The following is a 24286-nucleotide window of genomic DNA, read 5'->3' as shown; positions in this document are numbered from 1 at the left end:
TTCGGGCATTGTCCTTCCTCACACTTGAGGAAGGGCTACGCCCGAAACATGTTGTGTGCCTCTGTATGCTGCTAATACAGATTTTCTGTGGAAGCCTATTGTGTGCACACTTAGTATATGTAGCTATGTATAGGTTCTGCCAGAATAGGTAGCCAGGTATAGGTGCCCCCATTATAGGCAGTCAGGTATAGGTAGACAGGCAGGGGAGCTGTAGCGGTGGGCGCATGCAGAGCAAAGCTTTCACAATAATCAGGTTACCAGGATCCACGCTCCGCATGTACGTACCTACTGGTCCCTTTCCATCTCACAGTAACAGTGACCCCTAAAGCTAGGGAAAATGCTGAATACTTACATTTTCCCCAGCTTTAGTGGATGAAAGTCTTTGGTGCTAGAGTCACTGGAGAAGGAAGGAGCTCTTCTTCTACTCACCTTCCTGCCATCCTGCCCTCTTCTGCTAATAATGATGAGCAGTGTAAAGTGAGAGGGGAGGAGTCACCTACTTCTGCCTACTCCCAGTTGGAACCCCCCATTGCTACGTGATTGGTCAGCGGCAGCAGGTCGGGACGAGGCAGGGAGCACAGGACAGAGTCGGAAGACTGAGTACGCTTATTTGCATCCTCATTTCTGCGCTGTACATTCCTAGTTCCCAACTGTGCTTTTTTCAGAGGAACAGTCCCTCTTTGGAAACCAAATCCCTCTGTCGGCCTCATTTGTCCCTCTTTCAGGGCTGGTGAATAGGTCTTTGGGAAAATATATGTAGTTTTCTATTCTAAATGTGTTTTTTAACTCTAGCGCTACATTTTTCCCCTCCCTTTAAGATGATATATTTTTTGTTTTCAAATGTTAATAGGAAGGATGTTAGAAAGGACCAGTGTGGTTTGAATTATTATTATTATTGGATTTACATAGCGACGACATATTACACAGCGCTGTGCAATACATAAGATTACAGACAATGATAACAGGGGTGACCGACAACACAATACAGGTAATAAGCACTAAGATACACAACACAGTACAGGTAATAATACAATGCCAGATCATACACTGGAGCGGTAGTGCTAATAATACAAGTTCACATTATTCTGTGGGTATAGTGCACAATCAAGTATAATACACAAGGAGGGAGGGCCCTGCCAAAGGCTTACAATATAGAAAAAGGGGGTGGTGACACAAAAGGATTATTAAACTACGTCTATAACTTATGAATTCTTTGTGGTACGCATTACTAGGGGAGTGGTTAAGGCGTGGTTAGAGGTGTTGCAAGGGAGTGTCTTAAAGGTGTCCCTCTTTCTTATCTCAAAAAGTTGGGAGGTATGCACTTTATTATTATTATCTTGATCATTAGCAGGTGACCACAACAGGGTTTTGCTATACTTCGCACATTAGTATAAGTCCCTGTGGTAGCTGATGCAGGACACTTTATTGGAGTTATGTTTATGAGCAGAGGCATAGCTAGGGTTTTCAGTGCCCAGGAACAAAGCCAGTTTTTGGGTTACCCTCTAAACAAAATGCGTGTAGCCAAGCATCAGAATGTGGTCCTGGTGATGGGTGGAGTCAAATGTATAGATGCTGTAGATAGCCAGATGTGCCCCCGTCCCCCTATAGATAGCCAAATGTACCCTCTTCCCCTATTCAGATAGCCAGATATGCCCCTTTCAGATAGCCATATGTGCCCCTCTTCCCCCCGTTTAGATAGCCAGATGTGCCCCCCAATAGACAGCCAGATGTGCCCCGCATTTTCTGCTACTGTTAAAGCTTCTGCACTCCTCTGCAGATAGAGAGGGAGAAGCACTTCGGGCAGCCAGCGAGCCGCCTCTCACTCATGTGGGGGTTCAGAGTTGTGCTGAGCACCCTCATAGTGCTACTCCCAGGGACATATGTCTCCCTCTTGTCCCCCCCCCCCCCCCCCCCATAGCTACGCCTCTGAGTTTCCCCAGACTTTTGCAGGTTTTTTTAGCCAGTATCCTACTGACCTTACTGTCTTTGCATGCATTTATTAATGGCAGGACATGTCCCTAATAAACTTTTGTTTGTGTCCTATCAAGTCCCATGGAATATTGTTGTTACATGGATGACTTGTTTTAAAGAGAAACTGTGACCAAGAATTGAACTTCATCCCAATAAGTAGCTGACACCCCCTTTTACCTGAGAAATCTGTTCCTTTTCACAAGCGGATCATCAGGGGGCTCTGTATGGCTGATATTGTGGTGAAACCCCTCCCACAAGAAACTCTGAGGACCATGGTACTCCTGGCAGTTTCCTGTCTGTGAACCTTGTTGCATTGTGGGAAATAGCTGTTTACAGTTGTTTCCAACTACCAAAAAAGCAAGCAGCAGCTATATCACCTGCCGGCAGTAAAAATGTCACCATGTGATAAATGTTTGAATGTAAATCAGGGAGAGGAAAGATTTTACAATGGGGAAACACGGACTAAATCATTTATACATAATTATTGTAAAAATAAAGCACTTTTGTATTACATTATTTTCACTGGCGTTCATCTTTAAGTGGCCAAGTTACGAGGCCAATGCCAAAAATCCAATATTGAGCGGCTTGTGGTAAAGAAGAACTTTACTGATTATAACTTTTTACAATATTCTTTTTAAAATTATTTGGTCACTGTTTGCCCATTGTAAAGTCCTCAGCCTGACTTACCGTACATTCTAAAATGTATCACAGGTGGTGACATCTTTACAGCTGGCAGGTGCATCACTGCAGAATATTTGTTTACTGTATGTACTGAAGCCAGCAGAAATAACATGTGATCTCCCAGAATGCTCTGGGAGAAGAATTCTGTATTACTAACAGCCTCAGCTAAACATCATTGGGAGGGTGGAGCTACATACTAATATAAAACAAAACATAGATATAGGAAGTGTTTCTGATGCCGAAAACCAGAATAATTACCATAAAAGTGGATTTTCTGAATAATTTACCACATTCTACTATGTCACTAAAGTTTCTTTTTAATGGATATGTAGGTAAGCTTCTAGACCACTGAGTTTGCACTTTCATCAGTTGAGATTCTGGTCCCACTCGGATTGGTTCTTTTCGACACCTCTTCCGCAAATGCATTTTCCATCACCCGACGAATAGAGTGTCGCACTCTGCTTTTCCCATCCTTCCCCATGAAGACATAAATTACGGGGTTCATACAACTGTTGAAGGTGGCCAAAGCCCGCGAGAGAAGGACTAGATAGGCGACTACTCTGTTCTTCTCAGTGTACAATACAATCACACTCATTATGTGGTATGGAGCCCAGGTTACACAAAATGCTATTATGATGACAAATACCACTTTTGTTGTTTTCTGCTGCACCTTTAGTAATCTGCTGTTTTTTAATTTATTGGATAGATAGGCGTAAGAAACAAAAATGATGCAGAATGGAATCAGAAAACCAAAAATTGTGCGTGTGAAATGAACTGTAGCTTTTGGATAAGTCACATGCATCTGATCGCTGATATTGGATTCATTATTGTAGATTTCACGACCATAACCACATTGCGTAGTGTTATTTTCGGTGAAAATTCTCCGGTAGAGCACACCAGGCAGACACATCAAGAAGGATAACACCCAAATTGCTACGCATATCATCCTTGCCATCCATAGGTTGCGGTGATTTTGAGCCCACACAGGCCGGACAACCAAGATGCAACGGTCAATGCTAATGGCCATCAGGGTGAAAACGCTGGCAAACATGTTGAGGATGTGGACGGAAGGTAAAATCTTGCAAAGGGTACCACCATAAATCCATTTGCCATATATGAACAAAGGGATGATGAATGGGAAAACCAGACAGCAAATGATATCGGCTAGAGCAAGGTTCCTGTACCAAACGGTGGTTACTGTCTTCTTCATTCTCATTCCGGTAACCCAAAGGACCATAAGATTGCCAGGAATCCCGACAAGAGTGGTGATTGTGAATATCAGGATGGTGAAGACATGTTCTTGGTTCTTTATCATGGTAAATTTTGGATCATTGTTTTCTTGTGACATTTTTATACTCTGTGAAGACAAAAATTATAATTCTACCAAAACATTCCTGGTCTACATGCAATACTGTGTAGGGATTTTAGGCTGGTGTGGAAAAAATTCTGTAATTTTGGCAGATATTTTTTCATCCACATTGATTGATGCGAATAAAGGAATCTTTGCCGTTCATTTTTCCTTTCAGCCCAGAGGCTGAACGGGGAAAAAAAGTGCATTACCCATATGCCAATATAAGGAGTATAGCAGAAACTCCTAATACTTGGCCATACATGTAGTGATTGCGGAGACCCTTAAATGCCAGAACAGACCCCACAAATGACCCCATTTTGGAAAGAAGACATCCCAAGGTATTCGCTGAGGGGCATGATGAGTTCATAGCAGGAATTGTTGGGTTTTTTTTGTTTTGTTTTTTTCTCTCACAACGTGTCATTCTCCTCTAACTTGTGAACAAAAAAGAAAATCTTCTATGAACTCACTATGCCCCTCATGGAATACCTTGGGGTGTCTTCTTTCCAAAATGGGGTCATTTTGTCACAAGTTAGCAGAAAATGACACTTTGTGGGAAAAAAACAAAAAAAAATTAATATCTGTTAACTTGTGACAAAAAAAATAAAATCTTCAAACTCACCATGCCCCTCACAGAATTGCTTGGGGTGTCTTCTTTCCAAAATGGGGTCATTGGTGGGGTACTTGTACTGCCCTGGCATTTTAGGGGCCCTAAACTGTGAGTAGAAATCTGAAAAACAAATGCCTAAAATGCCCTATGAAATCCTAGAGGTACTCATTGGACTTTGGGCTGCTTTGCTCAGCTAGGCTGCAAAAAAAGTGCCACACATGTGGTATCGCCATACTCAGGAGACGTAGTATAATGTGTTTTGGGGTTTATTTTTACACATACCCATGCTGAGTGGGAGAAATATCTCTGTAAATGGACAACTTTGTGTAAAAAAAAATCAAAAAAGTTGTCATTTACAGAGACATTCCTCCCACCCAGCATGTGTGAAAACACTCCCCAAAACAAATTATACTACTTCTCCTGAGTGCGGTGATACCACATGTGTGACACTTGTTTGCTGCCTAGCTGCGCAAAGGGGCCCAAAGTCCAACGAACACCTTTAGGCTTTAAAGGGATGCTTACAATTTAGCCCCCCCCCCAAAAAAAAATGCCAGGATGGTAAACACACCCCAGAAATGATCCCATTTTGGAAAGAAGACACCCAAAGATATTCTCAGAGGGGCATGGTAAGTCATTAACAGATTTTATTCTTTTTTTTGTCACAAGTTAACAGAAATTGAAACTTTTTTTTGTCACAAAGTGTCATTTTCTTCTAACTTGTGACAAAAAATAAAAATCTTCTATGAACTTGGGGTGTCTTCTTTCCAAAATGGGGTCATTTGGGGGTATTTATACTATCCTGGAATTTTAGCACCTCAAGAAAAATGACAGGTGTGAAAAGTCAGAAAAGCCAGAGCTGCTTCAAACTGCGTAAATTCACTTTTTTGTACCATAGTTTGTAAACGCTATAACTTTTACCCAAACCAATATACACTTAGTGGATTTTTTTTTTTTACCAAAGACATGTAGCACAATAAATTTGGACAAAAACTTATATGGAAATTTTATTTTATTTGAAAAATGTTACCACAGAAAGTTAAAAGTATCATTTTTTTTGACAAAATTCCTGTCTTTTTTGATGAATATAATAAGAACTAAAAATCACAGCAGCAATCAAATAGCAAACGAAAGCTGTATTAGTGACAAGAAAAGGAGGTAAAAATAATTTAGGTGGTAAGTTGTATGACCGAGCAATAAACCGTTCAGGGCCTGTTTCCACTTGTGCCACACGCGTCTGCGAGATGCGCGGCGGCACTTCTGGGACTGCGGGCACGCAGACGAATCCCATCAGGCATGCCATGCACGGCTATGGGATTCGCAGCCTCCCGCACAACTTCGGAAGGAAATGCCGGCCGAATCGCTAGCGCAAGCAATTCGGCCGAGGTGCTATTATTCCCTATGGCAGATTTTCCCCGCTTTATTTGCCTGTGGGGAAACTCTGCGGATCCGGCCCGGTTTCCGCTCTAGTGGTAATGGGCCGTAAGGCTGCACAGTGCTGAATTGTAAAAAATGGCCTGGTCACTAGGGAGGTTTAAACCTGTTTAGGCCACCAGCAAACAAGAAAATACTCTGAATAATTTTAACAGTACTTTTTCACATGCTTTTTGGTACTTTATTGTATAAGTTTTTTGTTTTTTTTAAACAGAAGATGAAAAATGAAATCACCAAGGAGGAAAAAAAGGAATTGAATACTTCACTTTTTCCTCCTAAGTTTTCTCCTCTGAGATTAAAGTGAACCTCCAGACTAAAAATCTACTCAGCAGCACTGAAAAGGCTTGGTGTTTCTTTAACAGGTTCACAGCATCAGAACTTTGTTTTTCTTACCAAAGTCTTATTTTTAACTGTACAGAAGCTAAACTCCGCCCCATCAAAGAAAACTGCCCCGGCATTTTTCCCCTGATACTGTGCAGAGCATGATGGGATTTCTGATGTTGTTGTTCTCGTTGCCTAGCAACTGGGAGGGATGATCAGGACACAGGACAGTTGGAACTGTGTCTCCTGCTTCCTGTCACCTCCTTTCAACCAAAAAGATGGCTGCCCCCATGAAATCAAAAGCATTTGCCTGTTCTTGTAAAACGGGGTGGGTAAGAGATTATATTACCTATCTATTTTAATTAACATAACTAATGTAACTTAATGACAGTATGTTGGTTTAGGCTGAAGTTCCTCTTTAACTTTTCAGCATTCTGCAATTGAGAAAGTATTAAAAAAGTAGGTAGCCAGCCTTGAAGGTAAGGGGCCGGTTAGTAAGAGGAGGGGATCTGTTGGGATTACAGAAAGGACAGCATGGAAGGCTGTCGGGGTAAGGCTAGTACTGTTTTCCAAAGGAGGATGAAAGAAAGTAAGGACAATTTAGAGAATAAAGTTAGTTTGGGGCAGGTGAAAGGCAAGAGATAAAGGAACAAGCGGGGATAAGGTAAGAAATACTCAGAGGAGAATTGGAAGGTTAGGAAAAGGACAAGGAATATGGTAAAAGATCATATAGTCTAGTGTAAATAGCCAGTTTATCAATATGATCACTTCCAATCGATTCGATTCCAGTAGATTCGATCGAATCTACTAAATTGATGAAAAGAAAAAATGTTCATAAAAATGGTATCCTTGCAGTGGGATTATACTCCCAAAACTAACATTTCAGTAACTACTCTTAGTTATATAAAAGAACATTTGAAAGCATTTCCCATTTTTTTTCCGATCAGGAGTGGTGTTTTTTTCTGATCAATTTTTAAGAAAATTGAATGGTGTAGGGTAGATTGGCAATTTCTTAATATATACACCCACGCTATTTTCTCAGCTTTCAATCATTTTTTTTTTCATAATTGGGAAAAAATTGAGCGCATGTGTATGGTACATTGGTCAGATTTTTCAAATGTTACAGTCAATCCGAAAAATGTATTGTAATCCTTGAATTTAAAATACATTTTTTAAAAATGTATAGTGCGTGGCCACCTTAGTTACTGAAAATGTAGTTTTGGGAGTATAATCCCAATTGTAATTTAGCAAAACTCACACCAATAAAAACCGGACAGAAACTGGTGACCCATAAAATACTAATTGTAGGGGTAAGATTGAGTCTTACCTGTCTTCTGATGTACAGCACAATTCCCGCGCCAGTAGTGTTTACAATATATGAGGACCTGGGACTTAGGATCTCTTCTCTGTATGTCAGATGCATTACTCAACTTCCTACCCCATCATGATTAATAGCTAGACGGTTTTCAAGAAAAGTTAACTCAGCTTCACAGGAATGCAATCTTGCAATCAGCTGCAAACGTTTTGAAATAATTGAATTTAGCATCTTCCTATCTGCAGGCACCTTATCATACAGCAATAGTGAAGCTCGTAATGGCCGGTTTCAACTTCAAGTAACTTCGCTGTCATTTTTACATACTGTTTCGATTATACTTGTCATTTCAATTACTAGTGGAATGGATTATGGTTTTGATTCTGAAGTCGTAATTTTGTGTATAATGCTAAATTATGGTTTTAATTTTCGACTTTAATTATACTGGCATTGTACACTCCTATATAAGATAGACATACATTCTTACTTGCATAAAATACATGTAAGAAAAAATATTAAGAGTGTGGGAAAAAAAATGATGTGGGGTCCCCCCTTTCGAGCCTCTGTAACTCCTTGTCCCACGTGCAGGCTGAGATTGCCAGGATGCGGAGCCCCGGCCACGTGGGGCTCTGCATTCTGAGATGTACCAGCCCGCATGGTCCATGGTATGGGGGGCTCTGGAGGAGAGGGGTGATCAAGCCTCCCCTTTTCCCCAGAGCCCTTGTCCAAAACATGGACAAGGGGCTCTTGAACCTCGTGCATAGGAGGATCATTATACAGCCATACTGTGGTTGTATAGCGATCCCTGGCCAAACAGCCATTGAGATTTTGTTAGTAGCAGTAGCAGCGAGTGCAATGATTGGCCCAATGACGGAGCCATAGTCTCTCCTCTGAGACTATCTGATCCTGTTAGAAGAGCAGGCGGCCGGGATTGATTTGTGACACTGCAGAGCTCCCGCACTGATTGCCTGTGCCTTGTCCCGAAGTTGACAAGAGCCTCGGAGGGAGCAATGAATGGCTTCTTGGATGTCCTCATCCTTGATCAACTACTGCCACAGCATTTGCTTTTACCCGATCGGTGGGTATATTATTTGCAAGGGGGAGCAGGTGCACACATAAGGACACGAGAGAATCACAGCGGGACAGAGGAAGGAGGACACGGGGCAAAGGAGAAGGACAAATGGAGCACAGGACGAGGAGACACAGGGGACATAGGAGGACACCACAGGGGGACAATGACAGCAGAACACCACAGCACAGGGAGACATAGGTGGACAGAGGGGGCACTTATGGGGGACACCTTTGGACCATAAGATGCACTGACCCCCCCCCCCCCCACACACACACACTTTTGGGGCAGAAAAAGTGTGTGTTATGGTATGAAAAACACGGTATATAGCCAGATGCCTGTCCCACCCATTTAGTATGTATAATGTGTATATATATATATATATATATATATGTATATATATATATATATATATATGTATATATATATGTATATATATATATATATATATATATATATATATATATATATATATATATATATATAGTCCAGAGGGATCAGCAGCTATCACGATCCGATCGTCTGTGTGTGCACGCAACTGGGGTGGCCCAATTCCCACAAGAGTATACAAGAAAAAAGCAAAGAGTTGCAGCACACTTGCTCTATTTATTGAGCTTCACAAGTGATATACAGGCAAACAGTTTCGGCTGTCCCCAGCCTTCATCAATGCCAAAAGACAAATGCATTACAATCCATTTATATACCCGCCCATACAGGTTAATTAGGAGTGACATCACAAAGTGGACCACCCATTATGGGGATTAACCCTCACAGTCCAAACAGTGTTATAATCACACTTATCTGGTGCTAATAGTCCATAGGTCCACATGTACAATCTGTAATTCCAATCTTCATCCGGTCATGGTGTATACCAAGTAATATCAACATCAACATATAGTATACCTAAAGAGGGAGAGGTTACAAAAATAAATGTAGATCAAAATCTTTGTTGAGACCATTAGGGAACAAAGTTCCCAATCTATCTATCCACATAACTTCACGTTTCTTTAAAAGGAGAATACGATCTCCCCCACGCCTTTGCTTGGGTATATGGTCTATGACCATGAACTTAAGGTCACTATCCCTATGTCCCATTTGTCTCCAATGTTTAGAGACTGGCAATTCAGATGTCACAGACCTGACAGAGCTCCTATGCTGTGCAATACGATCCCTGACTTTTTGTGTGGTCTCCCCCACATAGTGGAGACCGCATGGGCAAGTTAAGAGGTACACAACATAGGAGCTCTGGCAGGTCAAAAAGTGTCGAATATTGTAATCTCCACAAAATGTGGAACCCTTAATCATGTTGGTGCATTCACTGCAGGTCAGGCAGGGGAAAGACCCCAAGCGCTTTGGTCCCAAGAAAGTTTCACCTTGTTTCACTATAGGTGGGCAATCGGCCCTCACGACCTTGTTCCCTATTGTTTCATTACGTCTGTAGGCCGGAATGGGAGGCAAATGAAATTCCTGTATCTCAGGGTACGCACTACCCAAAATGTGCCAATGCCTTTTGATGCATGCCAGCACTTTATTGGAAAGGCCATGGTACTGGCACACAAAGGGTAGGCGTGATCCCTTGGTTTTGCCTATGCCCGAATCCAGTGTTTGATCAGGGGAGACAATTTTCTCCAACTCCTCTTGTAACAATTCTTGGGGATACCCACGTGTTGAGAGCCTATCAACCATCTGCTGTCTCCTATCTGCTATCTTAGATTGATCGGAAACGATCCTATCGACCCGGAGTAATTGGCTCCTGGCAACCGAGCGGAAGACAGCAGGTGGGTGGAAGCTCCCAAAACGGAGTAATTGGTTTCGGTCGGTGGGTTTCTGATAAAAATCAGAAATAAGTGCATCACCTGCCCTTTTGATAGTGGTGTCGAGGAAATTGATCTCCACTTTGTCATAGACGATCTCGAACCGAATGTTCTGATGGAACTGGTTAAGTTCCTCATGAAAAGCCAGCAGGGGTCCAATGGGGCCCCTCCACACCGCAAATACGTCGTCTATAAAACGCCACCATACTAGACAGTGTCTAGCGAATAATTCATTACAATATACGTGCGACGTTTCAAAGCGATGCATAAACGCGCCTGCAAACGAGGGGGCCACATTGGACCCCATCGCTGTGCCGCGTTGTTGGAGATAAAAATCCTCTTTGAACAGGAAGTAGTTGTTATCTAATACAAAATGAAATAATGTTTGAAAAAAACTCAATTGGCATGTATTATAACCCCCTGTCATTTTAATGAGATCCAAGCATGCATCAATACCCTCAGACTGTGGGATCGATGTGTACAAAGATGCTACATCCCAACCAACCAACCAAATTTCATCTGCAGTGTTGAATTTCAAAGCTGACACTTTGGCAAGAAAATCAGATGTATCCCTGATGTAAGAGGTGGTGCCCTTAATAAGGGGGGAAAGTACCTTATCCAAGAGTGTGGCACTGGGGGTAAAAATTGACCCAATGCCTGCCACTATTGGACGTCCTGGTGGTCTAGTGGGGTGTTTGTGTACCTTCGGAAGGGTATATAACACTGGTGTAACAGGATTTTGTACAAAGAGATAATCACTCAGATCTCGTTCTATTGCATGATTGCGTACAGCGTCATCCAGGATACTACGTAGAACCGTTTTGAGCTGAGGGGCGGGGTTACCTGGCAGTTTACGATATACCCTAGTATCAGATAATTGGGATCTAATCTCACTTTCGTAATTAACAGTGTCCATAACTACCAGGGCCCCGCCCTTGTCAGCTGGTTTAATAATAATGTCCCTCCGCTTGCTGAGATTGTTCAGGGCTGTTTTTTCTTCCAGACAAATATTACTCTTAGAATAATCTCTTTTCCCACTCACAAGTAAACGTTCAACATCACTTGTCACTTTGTCTACAAACATCTCTACCCCTGTATAGGTGGTGGGTGGCATAAACCGACTCTTTGAAAACAAATTAAATTGTTTGCAGTTCAGAGTAGTATAAGAGGCAGTCTTTGTGACGGCAGGACGTAATAGAAAGTGGGTTTTAAGTCTTATCTGTCTGAACAGCCTATACATATCTTGTTTTAGAGTAAATGTGTCCATATTGCATTTAGGAATAAAGCCAAGTCCTTTATTAAGGACACATACCTCTTCCGCAGTTAAGTCAGCACTGGAGAGGTTCATGATGGCGTTTAGCGTCTCTGGCTCCGCGTGATGCGGCGTTCCACTGGTTCCTGGGATGATGCCGGAACCGAAGCGGGTCCTGTGATGTTTGCGCCCGGCCCGGTGGTGGTGTCTCCGCCTCTCCGGCTGCGGCGGCCGCGGCGCACGCTCCGGCCTAAAAAACGGCCAGTAGAAGGAGACGATGATCCGGAGGTCGGTAGTGATGAGGAGGACGATGCACGTTCAGTGCGTGACGTACGCCAACTCCGCCCACTGGTGGCCTGCCAATGGTATACCTCGTTTCTACGATAGTCCTCCTGATCTCTTTCAAGTTTGGTGCGCTTGCGCTGTTGTATTACCAGGCGTAAATCCTTTAGTGTTTTATCAAGTTTCTCCTTAGTACTGGTAAACTCCTCTGGTGTCAGAGTGTCACGGAGCTCCGCTTCAGCTTGCGTAGTACGGGCTTGCAAGTCTGGCAACTCCTTCTGGATAAATGCAATTGTGAGTGTGATCAAATCAAACGAGCACTTATTCAATATTTGAGCAAACAGTTTCTTATACTCCTCCGAGTCAGCAAACAGAGTGGGAGTCAGCCTCACTCGTAGCCCCCGTGGTATATGACGTAAACGGTGGTACTCGGCCAAAGTAATGCAGTGTAATTCCAAAGCAAGCTGGCGTTTTAGCAACTTCTCCCAGGTTCTGGTATTGACAGTAGTGGTCTTTTGTGTCAGGAAATCTCTCGATCCGGATACCTCCGTGTGTATCTTCACAGTCTCCTCCTCTGTATAAGAGAATACACCACCGGTATGAGTGGAGGGTGCGGGATCCATGTATCCGGTGTGTAGCACGCTGATACAGGGCTGCCCTGTATCAGCGTGCTACACACCGGATACATGGATCCCGCACCCTCCACTCATACCGGTGGTGTATTCTCTTATACAGAGGAGGAGACTGTGAAGATACACACGGAGGTATCCGGATCGAGAGATTTCCTGACACAAAAGACCACTACTGTCAATACCAGAACCTGGGAGAAGTTGCTAAAACGCCAGCTTGCTTTGGAATTACACTGCATTACTTTGGCCGAGTACCACCGTTTACGTCATATACCACGGGGGCTACGAGTGAGGCTGACTCCCACTCTGTTTGCTGACTCGGAGGAGTATAAGAAACTGTTTGCTCAAATATTGAATAAGTGCTCGTTTGATTTGATCACACTCACAATTGCATTTATCCAGAAGGAGTTGCCAGACTTGCAAGCCCGTACTACGCAAGCTGAAGCGGAGCTCCGTGACACTCTGACACCAGAGGAGTTTACCAGTACTAAGGAGAAACTTGATAAAACACTAAAGGATTTACGCCTGGTAATACAACAGCGCAAGCGCACCAAACTTGAAAGAGATCAGGAGGACTATCGTAGAAACGAGGTATACCATTGGCAGGCCACCAGTGGGCGGAGTTGGCGTACGTCACGCACTGAACGTGCATCGTCCTCCTCATCACTACCGACCTCCGGATCATCGTCTCCTTCTACTGGCCGTTTTTTAGGCCGGAGCGTGCGCCGCGGCCGCCGCAGCCGGAGAGGCGGAGACACCACCACCGGCCCGGGCGCAAACATCACAGGACCCGCTTCGGTTCCGGCATCATCCCAGGAACCAGTGGAACGCCGCATCACGCGGAGCCAGAGACGCTAAACGCCATCATGAACCTCTCCAGTGCTGACTTAACTGCGGAAGAGGTATGTGTCCTTAATAAAGGACTTGGCTTTATTCCTAAATGCAATATGGACACATTTACTCTAAAACAAGATATGTATAGGCTGTTCAGACAGATAAGACTTAAAACCCACTTTCTATTACGTCCTGCCGTCACAAAGACTGCCTCTTATACTACTCTGAACTGCAAACAATTTAATTTGTTTTCAAAGAGTCGGTTTATGCCACCCACCACCTATACAGGGGTAGAGATGTTTGTAGACAAAGTGACAAGTGATGTTGAACGTTTACTTGTGAGTGGGAAAAGAGATTATTCTAAGAGTAATATTTGTCTGGAAGAAAAAACAGCCCTGAACAATCTCAGCAAGCGGAGGGACATTATTATTAAACCAGCTGACAAGGGCGGGGCCCTGGTAGTTATGGACACTGTTAATTACGAAAGTGAGATTAGATCCCAATTATCTGATACTAGGGTATATCGTAAACTGCCAGGTAACCCCGCCCCTCAGCTCAAAACGGTTCTACGTAGTATCCTGGATGACGCTGTACGCAATCATGCAATAGAACGAGATCTGAGTGATTATCTCTTTGTACAAAATCCTGTTACACCAGTGTTATATACCCTTCCGAAGGTACACAAACACCCCACTAGACCACCAGGACGTCCAATAGTGGCAGGCATTGGGTCAATTTTTACCCCCAGTGCCACACTCTTGGATAAGGTACTTTCCCCCCTTATTAAGGGCACCACCTCTTACATCAGGGATACATCTGATTTTCTTGCCAAAGTGTCAGCTTTGAAATTCAACACTGCAGATGAAATTTGGTTGGTTGGTTGGGATGTAGCATCTTTGTACACATCGATCCCACAGTCTGAGGGTATTGATGCATGCTTGGATCTCATTAAAATGACAGGGGGTTATAATACATGCCAATTGAGTTTTTTTCAAACATTATTTCATTTTGTATTAGATAACAACTACTTCCTGTTCAAAGAGGATTTTTATCTCCAACAACGCGGCACAGCGATGGGGTCCAATGTGGCCCCCTCGTTTGCAGGCGCGTTTATGCATCGCTTTGAAACGTCGCACGTATATTGTAATGAATTATTCGCTAGACACTGTCTAGTATGGTGGCGTTTTATAGACGACGTATTTGCGGTGTGGAGGGGCCCCATTGGACCCCTGCTGGCTTTTCATGAGGAACTTAACCAGTTCCATCAGAACATTCGGTTCGAGATCGTCTATGACAAAGTGGAGATCAATTTCCTCGACACCACTATCAAAAGGGCAGGTGATGCACTTATTTCTGATTTTTATCAGAAACCCACCGACCGAAACCAATTACTCCGTTTTGGGAGCTTCCACCCACCTGCTGTCTTCCGCTCGGTTGCCAGGAGCCAATTACTCCGGGTCGATAGGATCGTTTCCGATCAATCTAAGATAGCAGATAGGAGACAGCAGATGGTTGATAGGCTCTCAACACGTGGGTATCCCCAAGAATTGTTACAAGAGGAGTTGGAGAAAATTGTCTCCCCTGATCAAACACTGGATTCGGGCATAGGCAAAACCAAGGGATCACGCCTACCCTTTGTGTGCCAGTACCATGGCCTTTCCAATAAAGTGCTGGCATGCATCAAAAGGCATTGGCACATTTTGGGTAGTGCGTACCCTGAGATACAGGAATTTCATTTGCCTCCCATTCCGGCCTACAGACGTAATGAAACAATAGGGAACAAGGTCGTGAGGGCCGATTGCCCACCTATAGTGAAACAAGGTGAAACTTTCTTGGGACCAAAGCGCTTGGGGTCTTTCCCCTGCCTGACCTGCAGTGAATGCACCAACATGATTAAGGGTTCCACATTTTGTGGAGATTACAATATTCGACACTTTTTGACCTGCCAGAGCTCCTATGTTGTGTACCTCTTAACTTGCCCATGCGGTCTCCACTATGTGGGGGAGACCACACAAAAAGTCAGGGATCGTATTGCACAGCATAGGAGCTCTGTCAGGTCTGTGACATCTGAATTGCCAGTCTCTAAACATTGGAGACAAATGGGACATAGGGATAGTGACCTTAAGTTCATGGTCATAGACCATATACCCAAGCAAAGGCGTGGGGGAGATCGTATTCTCCTTTTAAAGAAACGTGAAGTTATGTGGATAGATAGATTGGGAACTTTGTTCCCTAATGGTCTCAACAAAGATTTTGATCTACATTTATTTTTGTAACCTCTCCCTCTTTAGGTATACTATATGTTGATGTTGATATTACTTGGTATACACCATGACCGGATGAAGATTGGAATTACAGATTGTACATGTGGACCTATGGACTATTAGCACCAGATAAGTGTGATTATAACACTGTTTGGACTGTGAGGGTTAATCCCCATAATGGGTGGTCCACTTTGTGATGTCACTCCTAATTAACCTGTATGGGCGGGTATATAAATGGATTGTAATGCATTTGTCTTTTGGCATTGATGAAGGCTGGGGACAGCCGAAACTGTTTGCCTGTATATCACTTGTGAAGCTCAATAAATAGAGCAAGTGTGCTGCAACTCTTTGCTTTTTTCTTATATATATATATATATATATATATATACATATATACATATATACATACATATACAGTGGTGTGAAAAACTATTTGCCCCCTTCCTGATTTCTTATTCTTTTGCATGTTTGTCGCACTTAAATGTTTCTGCTCATCAAAAACCGTTAACTATTAGTCAAAGATAACATAATTGAACACAAAATGCAGTTTTAAATTATAGTTTTTATTATTTAGTGAGAAAAAAACTCAAAACCTACATGGCCCTGTGTGAAAAAGAAATTGCCCCCTGAACATAATAACTGGTTGGGCCACCCTTAGCAGCAATAACTGCAATCAAGCGTTTGCGATAACTTGCAATGAGTCTTTTACAGCGCTCTGGAGGAATTTTGGCCCACTCATCTTTGCACAATTGTTGTAATTCAGCTTTATTTGAGGGTTTTCTAGCATGAACCGCCTTTTTAAGGTCATGCCACACCATCTCAATAGGATTCAGGTCAGGACTTTGACTAGGCCACTCCAAAGTCTTCATTTTGTTTTTCTTCAGCCATTCAGAGGTGGATTTACTGGTGTGTTTTGGGTCATTGTCCTGCTGCAGCACCCAAGATCGCTTCAGCTTGAGTTGACGAACAGATGGCCGGACATTCTCCTTCAGGATTTTTTGGTAGACAGTAGAATTCATGGTTCCATCTATCACAGCAAGCCTTCCAGGTCCTGAAGCAGCAAAACAACCCCAGACCATCGCACTACCACCACCATATTTTACTGTTGGTATGATGTTCTTTTGCTGAAATGCTGTGTTACTTCTACGCCAGATGTAACGGGACACGCACCTTCCAAAAAGTTCAACTTTTGTCTCGTCGGTCCACACGGTATTTTCCCAAAAGTCTTGGCAATCAGTGAGATGTTTTTTTAGCAAAATTGAGACGAGCCTTAATGTTCTTTTTGCTTGAAAGTGGTTTGCGCCTTGGATATCTGCCATGCAGGCCATTTTTGCCCAGTCTCTTTCTTATGGTGGAGTCGTGAACACTGACCTTAATTGAGGCAAGTGAGGCCTGCAGTTCTTTAGATGTTGTCCTGGGGTCTTTTGTGGCCTCTCGGATGAGCTTTCTCTGCGCTCTTGGGGTAATTTTGGTAGGCCGGCCACTCCTGGGAAGGTTCATCACTGTTCCATGTTTTTGCCATTTGTGGATAATGGCTCTCACTGTGGTTCGCTGGAATCCCAAAGCTTTAGAAATGGCTTTATAACCTTTACCAGACTGATAGATCTCTTACAGTACTTTTGTTCTCATTTGTTCCTGAATTTCTTTGGATCTTGGCATGATGTCTAGCTTTTGATGTGCTTTTGGTCTACTTCTCTGTGTCAGATAGCTCCTATTTAAAGAGACACTGAAGCGAAAAAAAAATTATGATATTATGATTTGTATGTGTAGCACAGCTAAGAAATAAAACATTAAGATCAGATACATCAGTGTAATTGTTTCCAGTACAGGAAGAGTTAAGAAACTCCAGTTGTTATCTCTATGCAAAAAAGCCATTAATCTCTACGACTTTCAAAGTCGTGGAGAGGGCTGTCTTCTGACTTTTATTATCTCAACTGTAAGTGAACAGTTTTCCTTTTATCTGCCAGAGGAGAGGTCATTAGTTCACAGACTGCTCTGAAAGAATCATTTTGAATGCAGAGTGTTGTGTAATCTGCACATATTAGAGAATGATGCAATGTTAGAAAACACACTATATACCTGAAAATAAAAATATGAGAATATTTTCTTTGCTGCTAATCTTCTAGTAATTATTCATAGTACACAACCAATTCATTATATATTTTTTTTTTCGCTTCAGTGTCTCTTTAAGTGATTTCTTGATTGAAACAGGTGTGGCAGTAATCAGGCCTGGGGGTGACTACAGAAATTGAACTCAGGTGTGATAAACCACAGTTATTTTTTTTTAACAAGGGGGGCAATCACTTTTTCACACAGGGCCATGTAGATTTGGAGTTTTTTTTCTCACTAAATAATGAAAACCATCATTTAAAACTGCATTTTGTGTTCAATTATGTTATCTTTGACTAATAGTTAACGGTTTTTGATGAGCAGAAACATTTAAGTGTGACAAACATGCAAAAGAATAAGAAATCAGGAAGGGGGCAAATAGTTTTTCACACCACTGTACATATATATATATTTATATATATATATATATACATATATATATATATACATATATATATATATATACAGTATATATATATATATATATATATATATATATATATATATATATATATATATATTGGGCAGCGTGGTGGCGTAGTGGTTAGCGATCTCGCCTTGCAAGTGCTGGGTCCCCGGTTTGAGACCCAGCCAGGTCAACATCTGCAAGGAGTTTGTATGTTCTCCCCGTGTCTGCGTGGGTTTCCTCCGGGCACTCCCATTTCCTCCCACATCCCAAAAACATACAGATAAGATACATGCACTACACGATATAGACATATGACTATGGTAGGGACTAGATTGTGAGCCCCTCTGAGGGACAGTTAGTGACAAGACTATATACTCTGTACAGCGCTGTGTAATATGTCAGCGCTATATATATATACTTAAACGAATATATATATATATATATATATATATATATATATATATATATATATATATGTATATATATATATATATATATATATATATATATATATATATATATATATATATATATATTGTAACGATCGGTGTAACACAGAGAGGATCTGATTACCGGTGATCTGCAGTATCACCGAGAATGCAGATATATACCCGATTATTGATGATCTGCAGTATCACCGAGAATATGAGGACTGATATTTACTAGCCTTCATAATGTGTTTCCGTGTTGGTCCATTTGGAGAACTTTTTCTTTGGTATTTATCCTCTCTGCTGATTCTATCTTCATCTTGACACATTTTCAAGGCATTATAACTCCTGGCTTGATTTTTGTGTACATATCACAAACTCTATCTTTAGGTGAATATGCTATCTAGGGTATCCAGGCGTGTAGGTTCTTGGATTGAACCTGGTGTACACGTTACAAACCCTATCTGGTGGTGGGTTCCCTTTCTGCGACAATCTTTTTGTCGTGTCTGAGGAAATGTATTTTGTGATTTTAATGTGTTGTTATCTATTGTTCTTATTTGTAGAGTTGGGTATCACGGCCTGATGAAGGGCACATACAAATCTATATAAAAGCCCGAAACGAACATGTGTCGTTGCCTTGATATTAAATACCCGTAAAGCTACAACCGCTTATTGAGCAAAACCAAACTATGTTTATGTGTTTCTGAAGACCTACCATTTTGAAATTGAAGAACCGTGTGTTTTTATACTTTTCTACATGTGTCAATAAAGCTTTTTCATAAAGTTTTTTTTGTATCCTTAAAATTGCATTAGCTTCAATAGTCCTTTTCTAAAGTAACAAATAAGTCTTGGTGGGCAAGGTGGATTGCCCCAAAAGAGGACTGTGTTTTGATCCTTCACGTTATAAAGGATTACACCCAAAGATATTCTTTATAAATGATAGTAATAGGAAGGGTCTGAAATAGGTAGAGCAATCTAGGCATTGCATTCATTTTAATAACTGCTATACGCCCAAGCCAAGAGAGTTGAGGCAACTCCCATTTTTTAAGATCTTCAGTCAGCATTCCTAGAATCGGAGGAAAATTTAAAGGGATACTTAAGTAAAAAAACAAATGACTTTTACTCACCTGGGGCATCCCTCAGCCCCCTGAAGCTGTATGGTGCCCTCGCAGCCTCGCTCCGATCCTCCTGTCCCCGCGGGCGGCTACTTCCGGGTTCAGCGTCAGCCGCCGACAGGCTGGGAACGCGAGTGATTCTCCGCGTTCCTAGCCGCTATATCACCCTCTATGCTGCTATAGCGTATATGTTATACGCTATATGTTATACGCTATATGTTATACGCTATAGCAGCATAGAGGGTGATATAGCGTCTGGGAACGCGGAGAATCACTCGCGTTCCCAGCCTGTCGGTGGCTGTCGCCGAACCCGGAAGTAGCCACCGGCGGGGACAGAAGGATCGGAGCGAGGCTGCGAGGGCACCATACAGCTTCAGGGGGCTGAGGGATGCCCCAGGTGAGTAAATATCTTTTTTTTTAACTTAAGTATCCCTTTAAGGCAAAGACTTCTCTCAAGGAGTTTGAAATGTTAGTGTCCAGATATCTTAGACAAAGACAAGACAAATAACATTTATATTGCGCTTTTCTCCTTGCGGACTCAAAGCGCCAGAGCAGAGCAGCAGCCACTAGGGCGCGCTCTATTGGCAGTAGCAGTGTAAGGGAGACTTGTCAAAGGTCTCCTACTGAATTAGTGCTGGCTTACTGAACAGGCAGAGCCGAGTTTCGAACCCTGGTCTCCTCTGTCAGAGGCAGAGCCCTTAACCATTACACCTTCAGCCAACTGCAGGGCCGGGCCGAGGCATAGGCTGGAGAGGCTCCAGCCTCAGGGCGCAGTGTAGGAGGGGGCGCACAATTCATTCAGCTGTCATTCCTAATTGTGTATGAAGCAGAAATAAATAAGAAAAGGGGATACATAGCAGTGACTGCAAGCCAGATAACTAGATATTAAGGTGTTGGGGAGGTTGTGGGCCCTGTGGCCCTCTTAGTCTAACAGCAATCAGTGAGTGACAGCTGGGGTGGGAGGGATGGAGGGGTGCACTTTGGCGTCTCAGCCTTGGGTGCTTGAGGACCTTGTCCCTGCTCTGATCTTATGCATTTAGAATTCCATCTAAAGGGAAATGAAGATTCCAGGTGCTGCCTAGTGTTTTCAGGTAGGCTCACATTGAATGCTTCACATTTATCTACGTTGATCTTGAAGTAAGAGACACATGCAAATCTTTTAAACTCCTCTAGGAGATTGGGAAGTGTTGTTACTGGGTTTTTGATGTAAAATAACAAATCGTCTGCGTATGCAGCTACTTTATGTTCAGTGTCTCCCACTTTAATACCAGATATGTTTCCATTTTCCCTAATATGACAGAGGAACGGCTCTAATGCTAATGCGAAGATTAGGGGGGAGAGTGGGCAGCCCTGTCTGGTGCCATTTCTTATGTTCAGTGGATCAGAAAGGACCCCATTGACCCTAATACGTGCCGATGGTAGTGTATATAACGCTCCAATAGAGGAAAGGATTCTGGGTCCCATGTTGGAATGCTGCAACACTTCTCTGATCCAGTCCCAGCCCACCCGGTCAAACGCTTTTTCAGCGTCTGTGGAAAGGAGCATGCCCTGGACTCCACGTGACCGGATGAGCTGGACCAAATCCAAGGTTCTGATTGTGTTATCTCTTGCTTCTCTGTTTGGTATAAAGCCAACCTGATCCCAGTGAACGAGATGGTTCATATGAGGGGCAATCCTATTGACCAGAATTTTGGAGAAGATTATTAAATCAAGGCTTAATAAGGAAATTGGCCTATAGCTTCCGCATGTCGATGGTTTTTTTATTTGGCTTTAGTATCACAGAGATGTGGGATTCTAAAGACTGCGCTGGAAATGTAAGTTCTCTTTTGCCTTCTGCCAATGCATTAAAGAGTTTACATAGGTATGGGGCCAGAATGTCCTTAAACTTTTTATAATAATCAGCTGGAAACCCATCTGGGCCTGGTGCTTTACCTATCTTAATCCCTGCTATGACACTTTTAACCTCCTGTTCAGAGATGGGCAATTCAAGTTCTGTAATTGCCTCATCTTCTAGTTTGGGGAGATTTGCTGTGTGTAAATATCCTTTAATTGTTTCTATCAGGGTCTGTTTTTCTTTCTTACTATAGTGGCTTTCTAGGTTATATAGTTTAGAATAATATCTTCCTTCCCTCATTATCTATTATCTGCGCAACATATGTTCTTTGCATCTGTTTTTAAGCGCTTTGGCAAGTATTTTGCCAGATTTGTTCCCATTGATATAAAAAAGGTTTTGGCATCTACGTGCTGCTTGTTTGGCATATTCCTGGAGAAATTTGTTTAGCTTAATTCTATGCTCCTTCAAGTCTTTCAGGACTTCCGGATCAAGGGAGCTTTTATGTTTAAGTTCTAAACTGAGTATTTCTTCTGTGAGCTGTTATTTTTTCACCACCAATAAGGCTGTCAGGCTTGTCTGGTCACCTGCTGTGAGTCAGACTGTATGCCCATATGACTGACATATAACCCAGCCCTAACACCTGTGAAAGCTCCTGCCTAATACAAACTACAATACCCTGCAGGCAGATGTAGCATACAGGCTGGCAGACAGCAATCACCAAACACAGCAATGCAATGCAACACAGTATACTGAATAGTCACCTGAGGCATATAGGCTGAAGCAATCCAGACAAAGACAAGGTAGCAGGGAATGGCTGAAGTATATCACTAGACAGATGCAAGGTCAATCAGGCCAGGGTCAATGCAGGCAGCGTTCATGCGAATCCTTTTAACAAGCCGGGTCGGTAACAGGGTATCCAATACAGAAGCGTGGTTAGGTCTAATCCGGGTTGGTAACATGTAATCCAATCTAGAAGCTTAGTCAAGAGACAGGCACAAGTCCTCAGCAAAACAAGTACTTGGTGTGAGCGCAATCTCAGCAACAAGCCCAGCATAGGCTATCATGGGCGATAACTGAGGGCGCTCACCTTACATTCATACTAGCACTAAACCAATCAGAAACTAGGTATCCAAAGTAACCAATCCACAGAGAGCGTGTCAGCAGAGCTGCTGACACGCGATGCACACGTGGTTATAGTTTACAGCGGCGGAGCACGTACTGGGAGCTCGTCGGCCGCTTATCCAATGGGAGCTGAGCACCATGTGATGTCAGAGACAAGCCGAGACCCAGAGGCTTGCGCCTCAAAGTGGGTCTCTCGGCATTCCGCCGCCATGAGCGGCCAGTGGATCTTACAAAGGCTTTCTTTGGATAGTACATTATGCTAAGAATTATTCTAAATGCATTTTAACAGGAATAATAAGCAAATAATAAGACAATTATAATAATAAGAAAATAATAGTAAAACATTTTAAAAAAATAATTTCTCAGTATTAAGCCATATAGTTTTTAAATAATACATGCTACTGTAATTAAAACGCACATATTTTATCTGCCCATTCATCCCGGTTATTACACCATTTAAATGATGTCCCTGTCACAATGTATGGCGACAATATTGTAAAGTGGACCTGACACACTGTAGATTTATTGCAGGAGTTGTATCAGCTGTAACAAAGAAATGCTTTTCTTTAAATGTGATTATGCTGTTGCTTATTTTTAGGGCAGAAAGGAAGTCCTGAGTTCAGGTCTGCTTTAAAAACACTTGTAGCTGAATACGGTAAGTATTGGGTTATTTGTGCTTGGATGGATCAATGGGGTCTTTGAGAAAAAAATGCACAAAGCGGATACTTATGTCATTTTTAATAATAGAAAGTCCCATTTGTCATAGGAAAAAATCCAAATTGAGATGAATGTAAACAACAAAAGAGTTATGAATTGCAAATATGGATGTGGTCATTGTGGGGTTAAATTATATACAAAATACAAGCATGCATGTGAGGAAAAAAAAGCAGTACTTCTCCATTTTGACACGTTATGTTCTGAAGAATAGGAGCAGGTTATGACAGCATTCCACAGAACGTCAGCTCAGCTGCAGGAGTTCCTGATTTCAAAGTAGTTATAGCAGAAAATGTCAGCAAGCACCAGTGCGTTACCCTGTTGGAACCCGCCGCCAGGGCCGTGCAGAGGGTCCTTAAGTGGGGGGTGCTCAAATTTAAAAAAGGGGCCTGGCAATGCCTTCCCCCGCATGCCCCCCCCCCTCCTCGTTTCTGGCTAGGGGGGTATTGGTTTTCATGTGGGTACTGAATGCAGATGCTGGGTGCCATGTGGGTTCTGGGTGTAAGTACTGAGTGTCATTCATGTGGGTTCTGGCTATGGTTGGCTATCAAGTGTCATGCGGGTGTTGATTGCAAGTACTTAGTGCCATGTAAGATCTGGGTGCATGTACTGGATGTCATGTGGGTGCTGGGTGCAGGTACTGGGTGCGACATGGGTGCAAATACTTGGCGCCATGCCTGTACTGGGTGCTGGCTATGGGAGGGCATTGGGTGTCATGTGGGTTTTGAATGCAGGTA

The 24286-nt window shown here is 42.6% G+C and overlaps 1 protein-coding gene across 5 annotated transcripts in view; it reads right to left on the bottom strand.

The window, feature by feature from the left end:
• Positions 1-2971: 2971 nt before the first annotated feature.
• Positions 2972-24286, bottom strand: part of LOC137534987 (C3a anaphylatoxin chemotactic receptor-like) — a 37670-nt gene continuing 16355 nt past the window's right edge. For 2 of the 5 annotated variants that reach the window (XM_068256744.1, XM_068256745.1), the window contains 3 exons: positions 22475-22689; positions 7690-7817; positions 2972-4009 (listed from right to left, as the gene is read on the bottom strand). In XM_068256744.1, the coding sequence (XP_068112845.1) occupies positions 2993-4009; positions 7690-7785 (1113 nt within the window). In that variant the 5' untranslated portion in view covers positions 7786-7817; positions 22475-22689 and the 3' untranslated portion in view covers positions 2972-2992. The remainder of the gene's footprint in view (positions 4010-7689; positions 7818-22474; positions 22690-24286) is intronic. The other 3 variants (XM_068256746.1, XM_068256747.1, XM_068256748.1) reach the window with 3 other exon arrangements.

This window comes from Hyperolius riggenbachi, chromosome 10 (assembly GCF_040937935.1).
Source record: "Hyperolius riggenbachi isolate aHypRig1 chromosome 10, aHypRig1.pri, whole genome shotgun sequence".
Lineage (NCBI taxonomy): Eukaryota > Metazoa > Chordata > Amphibia > Anura > Hyperoliidae > Hyperolius > Hyperolius riggenbachi.
This window is presented reverse-complemented; position numbering and strand designations above follow the sequence as displayed.